The following is a 16,591-nucleotide window of genomic DNA, read 5'->3' on the forward strand; positions in this document are numbered from 1 at the left end:
TTTCAACTATAATGTCTTTAAATATTTTCTCAGTCCCTTTCTCTCTTCTTCTTCTGGAACCCCTATAATTCGAATGTTGGTGTGTTTAATGTTGTCCCAGAGGTCTCTGAGACTGTCCTCAGTTCTTTTCATTCTTTTTCTTTATTCTCCTCTGCAATAGTTATTTTCACTATTTTATCTTCCAGGTCACTTATCCATTCTTCTGCCTCAGTTATTCTGCTATTGATCCCTTCTGGAGTATTTTAAATTTCATTTATTGTGTTGTTCTTCGTTGCTTGTTTCATCTTTAGTTCTTCTAGGTCCTTATTAAATGTTTCTTGCATTTTCTCTATTCTATTTCCAAAATTTTGGATCATCTTTACTGTCATTATTCTGAATTCTTTTTCAGGTAGACTGCCTATTCCCTGTTCATTTGTTAGGTCTGGTGGGTTTTTATCTTGCTCCTTCATCTGCTGTGTGTTTTTCTGCCTTCTCATTTTGCTTATCTTACTGTGTTTGGGGTCTCCTTTTTGCAGGCTGCAGGTTCGTAGTTCCCGTTGTTTTTGGTGTCTGTCCCCAGTGGCTAAAGTTGGTTCAGTGGTTGTGTAGGCTTCCTGGTGGAGGGGACTAGTGCCTGTGTTCTGGTGGATGAGGCCGGATCTTTTCTTTCTGGTGGGCAGGTCCACGTCTGGTGGTGTGTTTTGGGGTGTCTGTGGACTTATTATGATTTCAGGCAGCCTCTCTGCTAATGGGTGGGGTTGTGTTCCTGTTTTCCTAGTTGTTTGGCATAGGGTGTCCAGCACTGTAGCTTGCTGGTCGTTGAGTGAAGCTGGGTGTTGGTGTTGAGATGGAGATCTCTGGGAGATTTTTGCCGTTTGATATTACTTGGAGCTGGGAGGTCTCTTGTGGACCAGCTCTCCCACCTCCTGGCTGGAACACAAGAGCCTTTTCATCCACACAGCTCTATTACTATCTTTTTGAACCACAGTGCTTCACAGAACAAAGCTTGGGAGTTGACTTGGTGCATAGTCAAGACTTCATTCAGTGTCCGGACATGAAGCAAATTCTTTGTTTCATCCTTGGATCTTAACAATTCAGTTCTTCCCTCACATAAGTCCACCCACTGGAGTGAAGGTTCTGAGCCCCACGTCGGGCTTCCCAACCTGCTAGTGTTGGAGGGTCTCCTGCAGAGGCGGGGGGTGGCTGTGGCTCACCGTGGGAACAAGGACACTGGCAGCAGAAGTTCTGGGAAGTACTCCTTGGCGTGAGCCCTCCCATAGTCTGCCATTAGCCCCTGGAAGCTATTTTTATAGGCACTTGGAAAGATAGTTCATCTTGCTTCATTAATGCAGTATGTTAAGTGTAGTTTAATAACTGCTCTCTTCGGACCCTAAGCAAGAGGAACGTAGAGACCAAAAGTGGATATGAGGGGTGAAGGTTTCTTTATACGTGTGTGAGAAGTAAATAATGGTATTTGAACACAAGTTATAGGCTCTATAATTATATTTCTGACCTTCCCTGTCTGCTCACTGTTCCTCACACCCCATTCATTCCTTACCCCTCTGCCATCTGGTTTCTGCATGAAGTCTTCCACTCAGAGTGCTCTTGGTGAGAGCTCAGCAGCAGCCCCTTTATTTTCAAACCCAGTAGCCTCAGCAGTTCATATATTATGTGACTTCCTGGCTGCTTCTGAGAAAACCACTTCTTGTAGAAATTATTATTTTGGCATCTGTGCTCCATTTTATCTTGTTTTTCTGTTTCATTCTTCTTTGCTAATTATTTCACTGATGTGCCCCCATAAATATTGGTTTCTCCAGGATTCTGTTCTTGATCTTTTCATACCACTTCTGGACCAACCCATTAAGTCCAGTACTGCCTGTATCTGTCTGTTTCCAATTTTGTACCTTTAGGTCATATTTTTCTTTTGGCTTCCTGACTAGCTCTAAGTTGAGCATCCTGCCTCCTCTACTCGTTAACATTAGCCTGTCTAGAATGGAACTCATCATATCTTATCAAACTGGCTCTTCCTGTTTTTTCTCTGTTACTTGCTCAGAAACCTGGGGATCATCTTTGGTCCCTTCCTTTCCCTCATTCTCACATTAACTATTCCTTCATTTGAAAAACTTGTATTTTGATCCTCTGATAAGTTCCATACATTTTGCTGGGCATTTGTGAATTATTGATTCAAGCTCCCTCGTCTTATTTTCTGCCATGAACTCTCCATCTTGACTGCTAACCTCTTAACTTTAAGGGCTCAACGTCACTTACCTGGACTAGTAGAATAGGCTCTAACTGTGTCCCTGCTTCCAGTTCATCCTTTAGTCGTCCTATGCTGCCCTGCCGGAGTGATTTCTAAAAATGCAAATTTGGTTGTTACTACCCTGCTTAAAAATCTTTAGTGGCCAAAAAAAAATCTTTTAGTGGCTTCTCATCACTCATAATGTAAATTCCACCCTCATATCCTGTCTAATCTTCGTTTTTCAGTGTTACTTAAGGGCTCCTTTCATATGCCATGATGTCTTAGGCCTCTGCACTTTTTTTTTTTTTTTTTTTTTTTTTGCGGTACGCGGGCCTCTCACTGTTGTGGCCTCTCCTGCTGTGGAGCACAGGCTCCGGACGCGCAGGCTCAGCGGCCATGGCTCACGGGCCCAGCCGCTCCGTGGCACGTGGGATCTTCCCGGACCGGGGCATGAACCCGTGTCCCCTGCATCGGCAGGCGGATTCTCAACCACTGCGCCACCAGGGAAGCCCGGCCTCTGCGCTTTTGAACAGTCTGTTTCCATCTCTGCAGTATTGAATCCTACCCCTGCCCCAGTGTGACAAACCTGCTGCTTATCTTTCAAAACCCAGCTCAAAAGGATTGCTTCATCTCTTACTTTTATTTCTGCCTCTTTTTGTGCTGTGTCACAATTGTCTTATCACATTGGACTTTTAACAGATTGTGAGCTTCAAAATAAAGATAGATCAGTAATATTCTTACCAGTATTTGTAGTGACTAGCATGGTGTCCTGACCCAGAGGGTACTTAGCAAACACTTTTTTTTAATGGATTAATTCTTTAAAAAATTTAATAGTGACTTTAAAAATGACTTTTTGGTCATATATTTTACTATATTTGTGTTCAGGATTCCATTGTGAGGTTGTGTGAAGTCAGATCTTTTAATGATTACCATGTCTTCCAAGAACCAATTGAGTTTGGTGAAGTAACTGAAAATGTGAAAAAGGAAGAATAAATTGAGCTCTATTGTGCTAAACCTAGATTCAAGAGATCTGAATCCTAGCTTAGCCATCTACCAGCATTTCATCCTGGGGAAAGTTCAGGCCAAAAGTTTTGGCTTTGGGGGCCATAATTTTCTTGTCTATGAAGTGCCACAGTGATAGTCTGCTTACCCAGTTGGGTTGTTGTGGAGTGTAAATGAAATATGTGGAAGTGCCTAGCACTAGTGCCTGCACTTAGTAGATTCAGTAAATGTATACTTGAATCTCGAGCATTCACATTGAGAAAAATTTTACTTAATGATTGTCGCAGAGTGAATAGATATATCTACTGAAGAGAAATTGGTATATCCTGCTTTAAAAATAGAGGAAAATGCAGAATTGAATTCAATACAAGGGGCTTTATCTCCAGATGATGACTTTTTGCCTCTGGTAATGATTAAATATTGTTAAAGGATTCATGGTAAGCAGTATTGGAAAGAACTTTATTTAAAATTGATGATTCCTGTGACAAGATCTAAATATGAAAAATACTTTTTGTTCCCTTTCTTAAAACTACTGAGAACTAGTCCATGTCTAGAAGGGACCAAAGATACAATCAAACCCATCCTCCTAAACAGTAAATATATCAATCAACTCCAACATAAAAATTTGTTTTCTAATGACTCTTAAAAGTTTGTATACTTCAGTAATTCATTTTAATGGCAATAATTCCTTCACAAAACTCATCTTAGACTTCATTATTATCGTCATGGAGCTTTGACTTTTTTATAGTCCCATTTATGCATCATTTTTTTCCAGTGCCATGACTGATTTATAATATTGTCTTCTGTGGACCTAAAATCTTTCTGTGTATTTTAATGAGAAGGTGTTTGTTCTTCTCACTAAAGTGTAGTGAGAAGGTATTTTTTTCTTCTACAGAACATATACTAAAATTGAAACGGTGGAGATGATTATGGCCGCTTTACAAAATTGTTAGACAAATTTGTACAATGCGTGGATAAAATTTTTTTAAGTAAGTGATTTAAAGGCTGTATGAATTCAGATCAGTTGGGCATGATGGGGTTGAACTCCAAAGTACTTAAGTTGATAAATATTACTGTAGGATCATGAAGTTCCCATTGTTTAGAACTCACGTGAATCTAAGATGGGCTAAAGAAAAATGGATCAGTGTTACAAGATGAAAAAAAGACTGCCAGCTTAAACTGATAATTCTGAAGATTCTAGAACAAATGGTTTTATGGCCAACGATAAACAGATCTTAAGTATCTAATGAAGAATTGAATTTATAGCAAGGAAGAATTTGGTTTGGTTTAAAAATTATAAGTAATGTCAGAAAATCAAGGTTGAATAGATTTATCTCGTTTGATTTAGTTAGCAACCAGCAGTAAGCAAGGGATTCCAGATTTTTTAAAATTATCATTAACCCTCCCCCCCTCCCATTTCACAAATAGAGAAAGGGATCCTAAGATTTATATGCTTTTCCCACTGTAACTCAATCATTTATGACCAGATCCCAGGGAGAAAATATCTAATTCCAATCTTGAAGTCTTCTCATCAGACCATGGCAGAATTTGAATACATTATTCAACTGGTCATTTTTGAGAAGCTTCTAATAGAGTTCAGTTTGTTTTTTAACCACAGCAGTGGCATTTGAAATATTATAAAATACTAAACTTAAGGAATGTCATTGTTGGGGACTTGGAAACTTGAATGTAATTTCTTTAGTATGACCTCCAGAGGAAGTAGAGCAAAACAGTGGTACGAAAAGACTCAAAATTTTATCCAAGCATACGTTTGCTACGTCATTGATAATCTAGTTTTACATAGTTAATGTGTGCTTTTAAAATTTCTGACAGTGTTTGGTGTATAGAACAGACCAAGCTCAAGATGTAAAGAAGATTGAGAAATTCCACAGTCAGCTAATGCGACTTATGGTGGCCAAGGAATCCCGCAGTGTTGCCATGGAAACAGACTGAATGGTTTGAAATGAAGACTGTCATGTTCCTAGGAAGTAAATATCTTTTGAATTTGAGAAAGTGTTGGGACAGAAAATACTTCATGTAACTAAGTGGGCTATTCAGAAGCCAAGAGATCATTTTTTGTACTTTGTTTTTTAATGTTTACTTTAGAGAGCTAGGACTGTAAATGCTTTCAGTTAGAAAACTTTTATTTATTTTTGGAAATAGAACAAGGAATGGCTCTATCTTGGAAACTTTTTGCAGATTGTTTGATGTTAGGCAAAATAAATAATTACTCTCTGGTAAGTTTGTATCAGTAATTTGAAAATGAGATATCAAGAAAAGCCAATTCTTCCTTAAATTTAGTTAATCTGTCTTTAAAAGAAAAATTAAATGGAACCATTTTGCTGGATTGATATATTTCTTTTGGAGCATAAATTTTGTGCTGTTGATGACCAGCAAATATAAAATACGGTAACTGGAATTAACTGCACAGCAGTATAGCTGATTATATATGGTAGTGTAGTCTCAATTATATCTAAAGATAACTATGAAAACAAGTATGCTTTACCTTAAACTTTACAAATTTAAACTATATTTTTAAATATAAGGGATTCATAGTATCATTAACTTGTTGAGCAAAGACTAACTTTGAATCTAATTTTCATGCCCAGAAACATCTGCTGTTACTTTAAATGCATGAACAGAATGCTCACTAATGGATCGAAACCACCATATTACAGGAATATTTGCCACATATTTGCCATCTATATTTTCTCAGAAGGGCTAAGGATTATTTGAACTGTTAAAGTTTTGCATACCTCTCTGACACCCCAACCCATTTCTCTCATTACTTAACCAAGGTGTTAAGCATGACTCTCACAACTGTTCTCCATTAAATCAGAAGTATGATATTATTTGATATTTATCTTATATTTGTAACCTGAGTTTTACCACCTGAATATAATGTTCACATGTTGATTCTTACATTAAAATATTTTTTGTTAGGAATTTGTTGTGTTGACCAGCATTTTAACATGGAAAGTTCCATTAGCCATATGAATTTTGGCGTGTTTCAGAGAGATCAGTAAATAAAATATTACATGAAGATATATTGTTTCTCTTTAAGTTTTTAACTTCTCAAGAATTACTTATTTCTTGACTGGGATATTCTATATTTATTTAGACTAAAGTGAGCCTAATGATGCTATATATACATTTTTATTTATTTTGTTTCTTGGTACTTTTATTATATGACTTTCTCTGAGCTGTATGCTATGGCATTTTGTTTTCTTGATTAAGAAAAGTAACATTAGGGCTTCCCTGGTGGCGCAGTGGTTGAGAGTCCGCCTGCCGATGCAGGGGACGTGGGTTCGTGCCCCGGTCTGGGAAGATCTCACATGCCGTGGAGCAGCTAGGCCCATGAGCCATGGCCGCTGAGCCTGCGTGTCCGGAGCCTGTGCTCCGCAACCGGAGAGGCCACAACAGTGAGAGGCCTGCGTACCGCAAAAAAAAAAAAAAAGAAAGAAAAGTAACATCAAATAGTATAGGGTTTTTTGGGTTTTGGTATTTTCCCCCCGTAGTAGGATAACCAGAGGTTTTTTTGGCCTTTTTCTTTTTCATTTACATCTTTCACTTTTTAACACTATTTTATGAAGATAACCGGGAATGGGGGGACTTCTGTTTGAGTTCTTTGAGTCCCTGTAGCTTGCAGCAGTGATTAAGAGCAGGGGTTCCAAGGCAGACTGCCTGCATTGCAATCTTGGCTCCACTGTTCCCCAATTCTGTGGCTTTTGAGACAGTACTTCTCTAAGCCTCCATTTTCTTCTCTGGAAATTGGTCTGACAGTAGTATTCATAGGGCTTTGAGGATTAAATGGCATAATCCCCTTTAAGCCCTTAGCACAGTACCTGGAACACAGTAAAGCTCAATAAACGGTAGCTATTATTACTATTATTGTTATGATTGTGATTTTTCGGGGGACTGGGTATAAGTAGCCAGCTCTTAAGTTTTCTCATAATTGTAATTGAATAGTTACTTATAAGTAACGTTTGCCTTTTCTACCGAGCTATGTCTATTATCAAATGCCATTTTTGGCAGGTGAGGTAAAACAAGATTGTCCCCATGGGGAGTGTTCTTATGTGGTGGGGGAAACTGAAATCCTTAAATCTAAAACATGTTTATTTGTATCTACACAAAATAAAATTATTAAGAGAACTAATTGGTGGTGAAAGTATTGAATCTCTTAAAGACCATATAAATAATAAAACACCAAATTATGTATTCTGAAAATCACAATGCTGTATACTCTGATTTTTTTCTTTTATTAGGAAGTATTTCTGGATACTATAATCACACTTTCATGGACTTTTTTTGGTGGGGGTGCTGCATGTCTGGCTTGCGAGATCTTAGTGCCCCAACGAGGGATCGAGCCCCGGGCCCCAGCAGTGAGAGCCCCAAGTCCTAACCACTGGACCACCACGGATTTCCCCATAAACTAATTTTTAGCAAACTGTTTTGTGATGTATTTGATCAAATGCTGCTTATTCTAAGGTAATCCAAATGAAGTCATCATAGTAATTAAGATTCTAGGTACAGCTAGCGGTTTTGTTCTTCTCTTAGAAAGACCCACTCTCCTTGGAGCACAGAGCCCATTAAGCGTTGTTGGCTACATATGTTCTCTGTTGAAAGGGCTGGCTTCTCCTTTCTCCCTAGCCTGCCAACTTTGTGTCTTAAAAATATAAAATCTCTTAGTCACAGCTCTAAGTCAGTGATTAGAGGCAGTTTTGGCAGCATTTTATAGTTGATATCTTCTGTTAGCCTTAGAAAAATCTAACAACACTATGATGGTAATCGTCTTGAAAGTACAGTTGACCCTTGAACAACATGGGTTTGAACTGCACAGATCCACTTATATGCCAGTTTTTTCCAAAAATGCATAATACAGTAATACACAATCTGCAGTTGGTTGGAATTACAGTTATGGAGGGCCGGCTATAAAGTTAAATGTGGATTTTCTACTGCATAGAGCGTCAGCACTCCTAACCCCTGCGTTGTTCAAGGGTCAGCTGAATGCTAAAACTAATTCAAAATGAGTGAAATGTGAAATTAATTGCCCAAGGACAGTAAGAGGTACTCCTTTCTGCCTACTAAAAATGAAACAAAACCAAATCCCTAGTTAATATTTATTGTTCCCCTTTTAGTAAAAATACCTTGTTGTGGTAATGGCAATATCATAGTATTTAGTAGTATTTCTGTTTTTTTTCTGTTTTTTTTTTTTTGCGGTATGCGGGCCTCTCACTGCTGTGGCCTCTCCGGTTGCGGAGCACAGGCTCCGGACGCGCAGGCTCAGCGGCCATGACTCACGGGCCCAGCAGCTCCGCGGCATGTGGGATCTTCCCGCACCGGGACATGAACCCGTGTCCCCTGCATCGGCAGGCGGACTCTCAACCACTGCGCCACCAGGGAAGCCCAGTATTATTTCTTTTTAAAACAGAAAATATTCCTCTAGTTCTACAGTTAAAATTTATGATAGCATGAGAAGAAAGTCAAAATATTTCATTCTTCTTTCTTACATTAAAAGTAGTGATTGGGCTGGTTCCAGATAAAGATGAAGAAGCACACTCCACCATGGCTCTTCCACTGAGCACAGCTATGAATGCACAGAGCAGCTGTTTGAGGACTCTGAAAAGAAAATAGCAGGTGGGTTGGGCAAGAAGACTAGAATTTGAAGTACCACTGAACCAGTGATGAATGAGTCTTATCATTTTCCTCCCTCTGGTATCCCCCAGCCTGAATTCAACACGTTGGAAACCTAGAAGTGAGTACTGGGGAGCAGACCAGGAGTACCAGAAGCCTTCGGGTCTGACCCAAGAAGTAAAAGGGTAACTTCTAATATTTGGAGAGAGTGCAGAAATCCTTTTTCTTTTTCTTTCCCCCCCACCCCTTTCTGTATTCTATTACAGCCCACCCCCAAGCAATCCCATGGTGGTGACAGTGTCAATTACTGGCAATGGGAGCCTGCAGGAGCCCAAACTCAGGGAGATAGCCCTACCTTTCCAGTACGGCTGTGTTTCCAAGAGGGTGGAACCAACCTTCATTTTTTTCTCTTTGTTCTCTATCTGCTTGGCCCTGGATGCAAAAGATGGTGGCAGAAGTACACAGGGTAACTAAAGCCAGATTTCTTTTGGCCTGAGAACCAATAGAAGGAATTAGAAAGTACCAGGGAGATCATAGAAAGGAAGGAACTAAAAAAAGTGACCTTATAAAGCTGTTTGTGTAGTTCTGAGTCTGCCCCCAATCTGCTAATGTGTATGGATCTGATTCTTTTCAGCATGTTAAAGACTTAGAAACTGAATAGGTAGACCACCACCCAAATCCCAGACCAGCAGTTGGGAGGCATTCACATGCAGTAGGTCCAAAAAGCACTGCAAAAATTTTGAAAGCTGCACCTGTCTTCTGTAGGCTATGATTCCAACGTCAGTTCACCTTTCAAAAACTGACTGGTGTTGAACACCTGAAAGTAACCAAAAGAAACAAAAAAAGCCTTTGCCTGCAACCTTACCAGGTTGACTACCTCCTGAAACAAACAAAAACTCTGTATTCTCCATAGGATTTAAACAAGGCCCAGAGTTGGTAACAATATTCAAAATGTCAAGGATACAATCAAAAATTTTCTGGCATAGAAAACTCTCCAAATTTGGTGAAAAACTTAAAACCTATAGATTTAAGAAGGCCAAAGAAATCCATATCATAATGGAAATCCAATCACAAACATAGTGAAACTGGACAATGATCTGGAAAGCAGCCAGTGAAAAGCATTATCTATAGGGAAACAATTATTTGAATGACTGGATTTCTCATCAGAAATCATGGAGGCCAGCAGGAAGTGGCACAATATTTCTAAATTGCTGAAAGGAAAGAATTGTCAACCAGAATTCTATATCCACAGAAAATATCCTTCAGGAACAAAAGTGATCTAAAGCCATTCTTGGATGAAGGAAAAGGAAGAGAATCCATTGCCAGCAGACTTGGTGTAAAAAAGCATTACTAAAGGCAGTTCTTCAGTTAGAAGGGAAATGATACCATAAGGGAAACTGAAACATTTCAGGAATGAAGGAAGAGCAATAGAAATGGTAATTATCTAGGTTAAAAGAATATTCTGTTGAGTTCTTAAAATATGTTTGATAGTAGAAATAAAACATGGCGTATATGGTGTTCTCACTGTGTAGATGTAATACATAAGATCTCGGTAGCATAAAGGAGGGGGGTAAAGAGACCCATATGATAGTAAACTTTCTGCATTCCACTCAAAGGGAAAAATCTTTATTCTAAGTAGACTGGAAAGTATGGATAGCCTCATCCCTCAAGCAGTCACTAAAAGAACTGTGCAAAGAAATATAACAACACGGTAGATAAAATGAAATACTAAAAAACATTTTTAAAAAGTGGGGGGCAAGAAAAGGGCATCAGGAGCAAAATACAGGAAACAAACACAAACCAAATAACAAAGTGGTAGGCCTAAATGCAGCATATCAACACTTACATCAAATGCAAATAGTCAAAGCACACAGAGATTGTCAGAATCAAAACACAAAATACTAGAACCAGTTGTACTCTCTGCAAGAAGCTTACTTCAAATATAATGGTATTTGAAGGTAACAAGTAGGTTACAAGTAAGAGGATGGAAAAAACATGCAATGCAAACACTAATCAAAAGAAAGCTACCTGGACTGTGTTAATATTAAAAAGTAGACTTCAAAGGGGAAAGGTGGGGGGCGGGTAGGGATAAATTGAGAGTTTGGGATTGACATAAACACACTACTATATTAAAACAGATAACCACCAAGGACCTACCATATAGCACAGGGAACTCTGCTCAGTGTTCTGTAACAACCGAAATGGGAAACGAATTTGAAAAAGAATAGATACATGTATATGTATAACTGAATCACTTTGTTGTACACCTGAAATTAACACAACATTAATCAGCTATACACCAATATAAAATAAAATTTTTTTTAAATTAGATTTCAGGGCAAAGAATATTTCCAAGCATAAAGAGGGACAATATATTGATAAAAGGGTCAATTCACCAAGACATAATAATCCTAAATGTGATTACACATAAACAGCTTCAAAATGCATGAAGCAAAACCTGAACTGAACTGAACTGAAAGAAGAAACAAAAATCCACAATTATACTTGAAACCTACAATGCAACTCTGACATCATATATCCAGAGTTAGCACAGACTTCACTGGTTAAAAGCAAAGTCCTCCTTGAGACTCCCTCACTTCAAACACAAGCTGCAAGCTCTGGGGTTCCCAGGCCACCTGCACTTCTGACCAACTGGCTACAAATTCAGGGGTACCCTCTATCCCCTCCGGTTTCATAATTTGCTAGAGTGACTCACAGAATTCAACAAAGCACTATACTTAGCAGTTTTATTATAAAAGGTATGTCAGGACCAGTCAAATGAAGAGACATAGGGTAAGAACTGAGAGGGTACCAAATGCAAAGCTTCCATGTTCTTGGGGCAAATTACTCTCCCAGCACATACATATATGATTACCAATCAGGGAAGCTCACCTGAGCTTTGGCTGTCCATTATGTTTCATCATGTAGGAATGATTGAATCATTGGCCACGTACTAGAACTCAATCTCCAACCTCACTGCATCTCCCCAAAGGATGGGCCAGACATCTGGCCTAAGATCACCAACCCTCTAATCATATGACTGGCCCTTCTGGCATGGCCAGGCCCCATTGCAAGTTATCTCATTAGTATAAACTCAAGACATGGTTCTAGGGCCCACCATGAATAACAAAGACTCTTCTATCACTCAGGAAATTCCTAAGATTTAGAGGTTAATTCCCAGGAACCAGGGACAAAGACTAAATAAATTCTTTATTATACAACAATTTACTCAGTAATAAAACTTGTAAATAGAAAATTAGCAAGGATGTAGAAGAACACCACCACCATCAACCAGCTGGATCTAATTGACACATAGAACACTCAGTTCAACAGCAGAATACTTCTAGTGCATGTGAGACATTCATTAATGTCATACTGGAAACTCTAGCCAGTGCAACAAGGCAAGAAAAATAAAGGCATCCAAATTGGAAAGGAAGAAGTAACTATCCATATTTATAGATAACATGACGGGACACAGAATTCTATGGAATCTACAAAAAGGCTACTGAAACTAGTAAGTGAGTTTATCAAGGTTGCAGGTTACAAGATCAACATATATAATTTTATTTCTGTATAGTGTATGCAACAAACAGGTATGGAAATTTAAAAGACAAATACATTTTTAATATCACAAAGCTCAATATCAAAAAAATAACTCAATCAAAAAATGAGCAGAAGATCCAAAGAGACATTTCTCCAGAGAAGACATACAGATGGCCAACAGACTCATGAAAAGATGCCCAATATTGCTAATTATTAGAGAAATATGAATTGAAACTACTATGAGGTATCACCTCACACCAGCCAGAATGGCCATCATCAAAAAGTCTACAAATAATAAATGCTGGAGACAGTGTGGAGAAAAGGGAACCCTCCTACACTGTTGGTAGTAATGTAAATTGGTACAGCCACTATGGAGAACAGTATGGAGGTTCCTTAAAGAACTAAAAACAGAGCTACCATAGGATCCTGCAATCCCACTCGTAGGCATATATACAGAGAAAACCGTAATTTGAAGATACATGCACCCTGATGTTCATAGCAGCACTATTTACAATAGCCAAGACATGAACGGATAGAGAAGATGTGGTATATATATATATATATATATATGTAAAATTACTCAGCCATAAAAAAGAATGAAATAGTGCCATTTGCAGCAACATGGATGGACCTAGAGATTATCATACTAAGTAAAGTCAGAGAAAGACAAATATATGATATCACTTATATGTGGAATCTAAAAAAAAAAATGATACAAATGAACTTATTTACAAAACAGAAACAGACTAACAGACATAGAAAATAAACATGGTTACCAAAAGGGAAAGGTAGGGGGAAGGGATAAACTGGAATTTGGGAATAACATATACACACTACTATATATAAAATAGATAAATAATAAGAACCTACTTAAAAAAAATTTAAATCATCACAAGATATGCACTGGAAACTACAAAAGATTGCTGAGAGAAATTAAGAAGAGTTAAAAATTGAATAATATATCTTATTCATGGGTCAGAAGAATTGGTATTATTAAGATCTCATTTTTCCCCAAGTTGATTTATAGATTCAATGCAATGTCAGTTAAAATACCAGCAGGCTTTTTTTTTTTTTTGTAGAAATTGGTATGCTGATTCTAAAAATTTATATGGAAAGCAAAGGACCTAAGATAGCTAAAACAATTCTGCAAAAGAAGAATTAAAGTGAAAAGCTAGGTACTTCCCTGGTGGTGCAGTGGTTAGGAATCTGCCTGCCAATGCAGGGGACACGGGTTTGAGCCCCAGTCTGGGAAGATCCCACATGCTGCTGAGCAACTAAGCCTGCACGCCACAACTACTGAACCTGCTGAACCATAAAACCCCCAGGAGAAAATCTTTTGGGTCCTTGGCTAGGCAGATACAATTTATAAAAGAATTTATAAAACTTTATATAAAATTTATATATATATATAAATTTATATAAAATTTATAAAACTATAAAGAATTTATAAAAGATTCTTTTATAAATTTATAAAATTTATAAAAGATTCTTTATAAAAGAATTATAAAAGAATTTATAAAACTTTATAAAATCTTTATAAAACTTCAAAATCGAAATCTTATGTTCTTCCAAAGACTTAAGAGAACGAGAAGACAAGCCACATATCAGAAAAACATTATTTGCAAGCATATATCTGATAAGTGACTTGTATCCATAATATATAAAGAACTATCAAAACTCAGTAAAACTGGGCTTCCCTGGTGGCACAGCGGTTAAGAATCTGCCTGCCAATACAGGGCACACGGGTTCGAGCCCTTGTCCAGGAAGATCCCACATGCTGCAGAGCAGCTAAGCCCATGCACCACAACTACTGAACCTGCGCTCTAGAGCCCGCGAGCCACAACTACTGAGCCTGTGAGCCACAACTACTGAGCCCACATACCACAACTACTGAAGCCCGTGTGCCTAGAGCCCCTGCTCCGCAACAAGAGAAGCCACCGCAGTAAGAAGCCCGCGCACCACAACGAAGAGTAGCCCCTGTTCACCGCAACTAGAGAAAGCCTGCGCGCAGCAACAAAGACCTAACACAGCCAAAAATAAATAAAATTTAAAAACCCAAAACAAACAAAAAAACGAGTAAAACTGTCAAAACTCCCCTTGCCCCGCAACAAAAGTACACAAAAGATTTGAACAGACACTTAACTGAAAAAGTTGGAAAGATGGCAAATAAGCACAAGATGTTCAACATCTTCAGTTTTTAAGGAAATGAAAATTAAAATCACAAAATACCACTACAGATCTATTACGATGGCTAAAATTAAAAAGACTGACCATACCAATTGCTGACAAGGATGTGGGACAACCAAATCTCTCATACTGCTGGTAGGAATGTAAACTGTTACAACCATTTGGAAGACAGGCAGTTTCTTTAAAAGTTATACATACGTCTAATCATCCATTCAAGGACTTGTACCTGAATGTTCATAGCAGCTTTATTAATAGCCAAAACACTACAATAGACACAACTGAAAAGTCCGTCAACAGGTTTTTGGATAGACAAATTGTGACACATCCATACATAGCAATACTATTCAGCAATGAAAAGGAATGAACTGTTTATACACACAACAAGGTAGATGAATCTCAAAATAATTATGCTGAGTCAAAGAAGCCAGACATGAAAGAGTACATACTAAATGACTTAACTTACATGAAATTCTAAAAAGTGCAAACTAGTATGTAGTGACTGCAGATCAGTGGTTTCCTCGGGGAAGAGGGGAGATGTGGATGGAAGGGATTATAATGAGACATGAGGAACCTTTGGAGGTGATGGATATATTCACTATGTTAATTATAGTGACAGTTTCATGGGTGTACACATATACAAAAATTTGCGAAATTGTATATTCTGAATATTTGCAGTTTATTGTATACCAGTTATACCTCAATATGGTGTTTTGAAGAAAAGGAGAGAACCTCCTGAAAAAAACTAGTTAGCTGGCAGCCTCCAATTGCCACATCTGTGAGATTAGCTGCAGGTTCACACTGATATGTCACTCTTCCTGGGCTGTTCCCAGCCAGTAACTGACCATGGCAGGGATACTAGCACTGGGCCAGTCCTGCCCCGTATAGCCTGGCCAAGACCGAGAGCTGCACTGCAGGCTGAGGCTCTTCCTACCCAATCTTCCTTCCTCCCTGCTCTCCCTTCACAGGTGTCAGACCTGCACTGTGGTCTGAGGCTCTTTCCCTCTCCTGCTTCCACTTCTGTTCACAGGCATTTCTGCCAATAGACCTTTACACTTATTCCATCTTGGTATATGCTTTCCAGAGGACTTGAGTTGATAACGGTATCTTCAAACGTGTTTTTGCTAATGTTCTGTTGGGTTGTTATTTCTTTAAGTGTTCTTGGAACGTTGGACAGGTTCTTTAACCTCTGTGCCTCAGTTTTCTCGGATGGCAGATAATAAGAACCTCATAGAGTTATTATGAAGATTAAGTGAATTAGCATTTGTAAAGCACTGGGACCTGGGGCCTGGGACATAGTAATTTCTATGTGTTTATTAAATTAAAAAAACAGGAATCCTCTATGTTTTCAGAATGTCTTTTGTTAAATATGTCCCAAGCATTTTGCCCATTCTGTCATTCATATTTTATCTTTGTGTACGGATACTGTTTCGATCCCTTGGAAACTAATTTGTTTGTTATTGCTGCCATAACAGATTATCATAAATTTAGTGGCTTAAAAAACCCACACATTTATTCTCTTACAGGAACAGAAGTCTGAAGTGACTGAAAAAGGGCTAAAAGCAATCAGGATTCATTCCATCTGAGGGCTCCAGTGGAGAACCCATTTTTTGCCTTTCCCAGCCTCCCAAGGCTGTTCTCATGGAGCTCATGGCTCCATGCTGCATCTCCTTTCCTACCCGTACTCTGTCACCACATCTCCTTCTTCCTTTGACCTTCTTGACTCCCTTTTATAAGGACCCTGGTGATTACATTTAGTTCCCACCCAGATAACCCAGGATAATCTTCACATTTTAATGACATCTTCAAAGTCCCTTTTGCCATCTAAGGTAACTGTCACAGGTTCTGGGGGTTAGCTCAGGGATGTCTTTGGGGGAACCACTGTTCAGCCTACCACAGATACCTTTTGCCATGCAAAAGTTTCTGATTTTGATATAGTCACTTACTCTCTTAGTCCGTTCCTTTATGGTTTCAATCTGACACCACTTTTCTTGGCATTCATGTACATGC

At 38.5% G+C, this 16,591-nt stretch overlaps 1 protein-coding gene across 3 annotated transcripts in view; it reads left to right on the forward strand.

Annotated features, from left to right (window-relative positions):
• Positions 1 to 16,591, forward strand: part of SRP9 (signal recognition particle 9) — a 32,064-nt gene that overhangs the window by 9,286 nt on the left and 6,187 nt on the right. The window contains exons 3-4 of one of the 3 annotated variants that reach the window (XR_016392113.1): positions 5,054 to 5,208; positions 8,739 to 9,039. Coding sequence is in view for 2 of the 3 variants with exons in the window: in XM_089907290.1 (XP_089763416.1) it covers positions 5,054 to 5,173 (120 nt within the window). In the remaining variant the exon portion in view is untranslated. Of the gene's footprint in view, positions 1 to 5,053; positions 6,268 to 8,738; positions 9,040 to 16,591 lie in introns of those variants that run through there. The other 2 variants (XM_089907290.1, XM_022579327.2) reach the window with 2 other exon arrangements.

This window comes from Delphinapterus leucas, chromosome 1 (genome assembly GCF_059928025.1).
Source record: "Delphinapterus leucas isolate spDelLeu-1000000601 "Yukka" chromosome 1, BTC_Dleu_Yukka2, whole genome shotgun sequence".
NCBI lineage: Eukaryota > Metazoa > Chordata > Mammalia > Artiodactyla > Monodontidae > Delphinapterus > Delphinapterus leucas.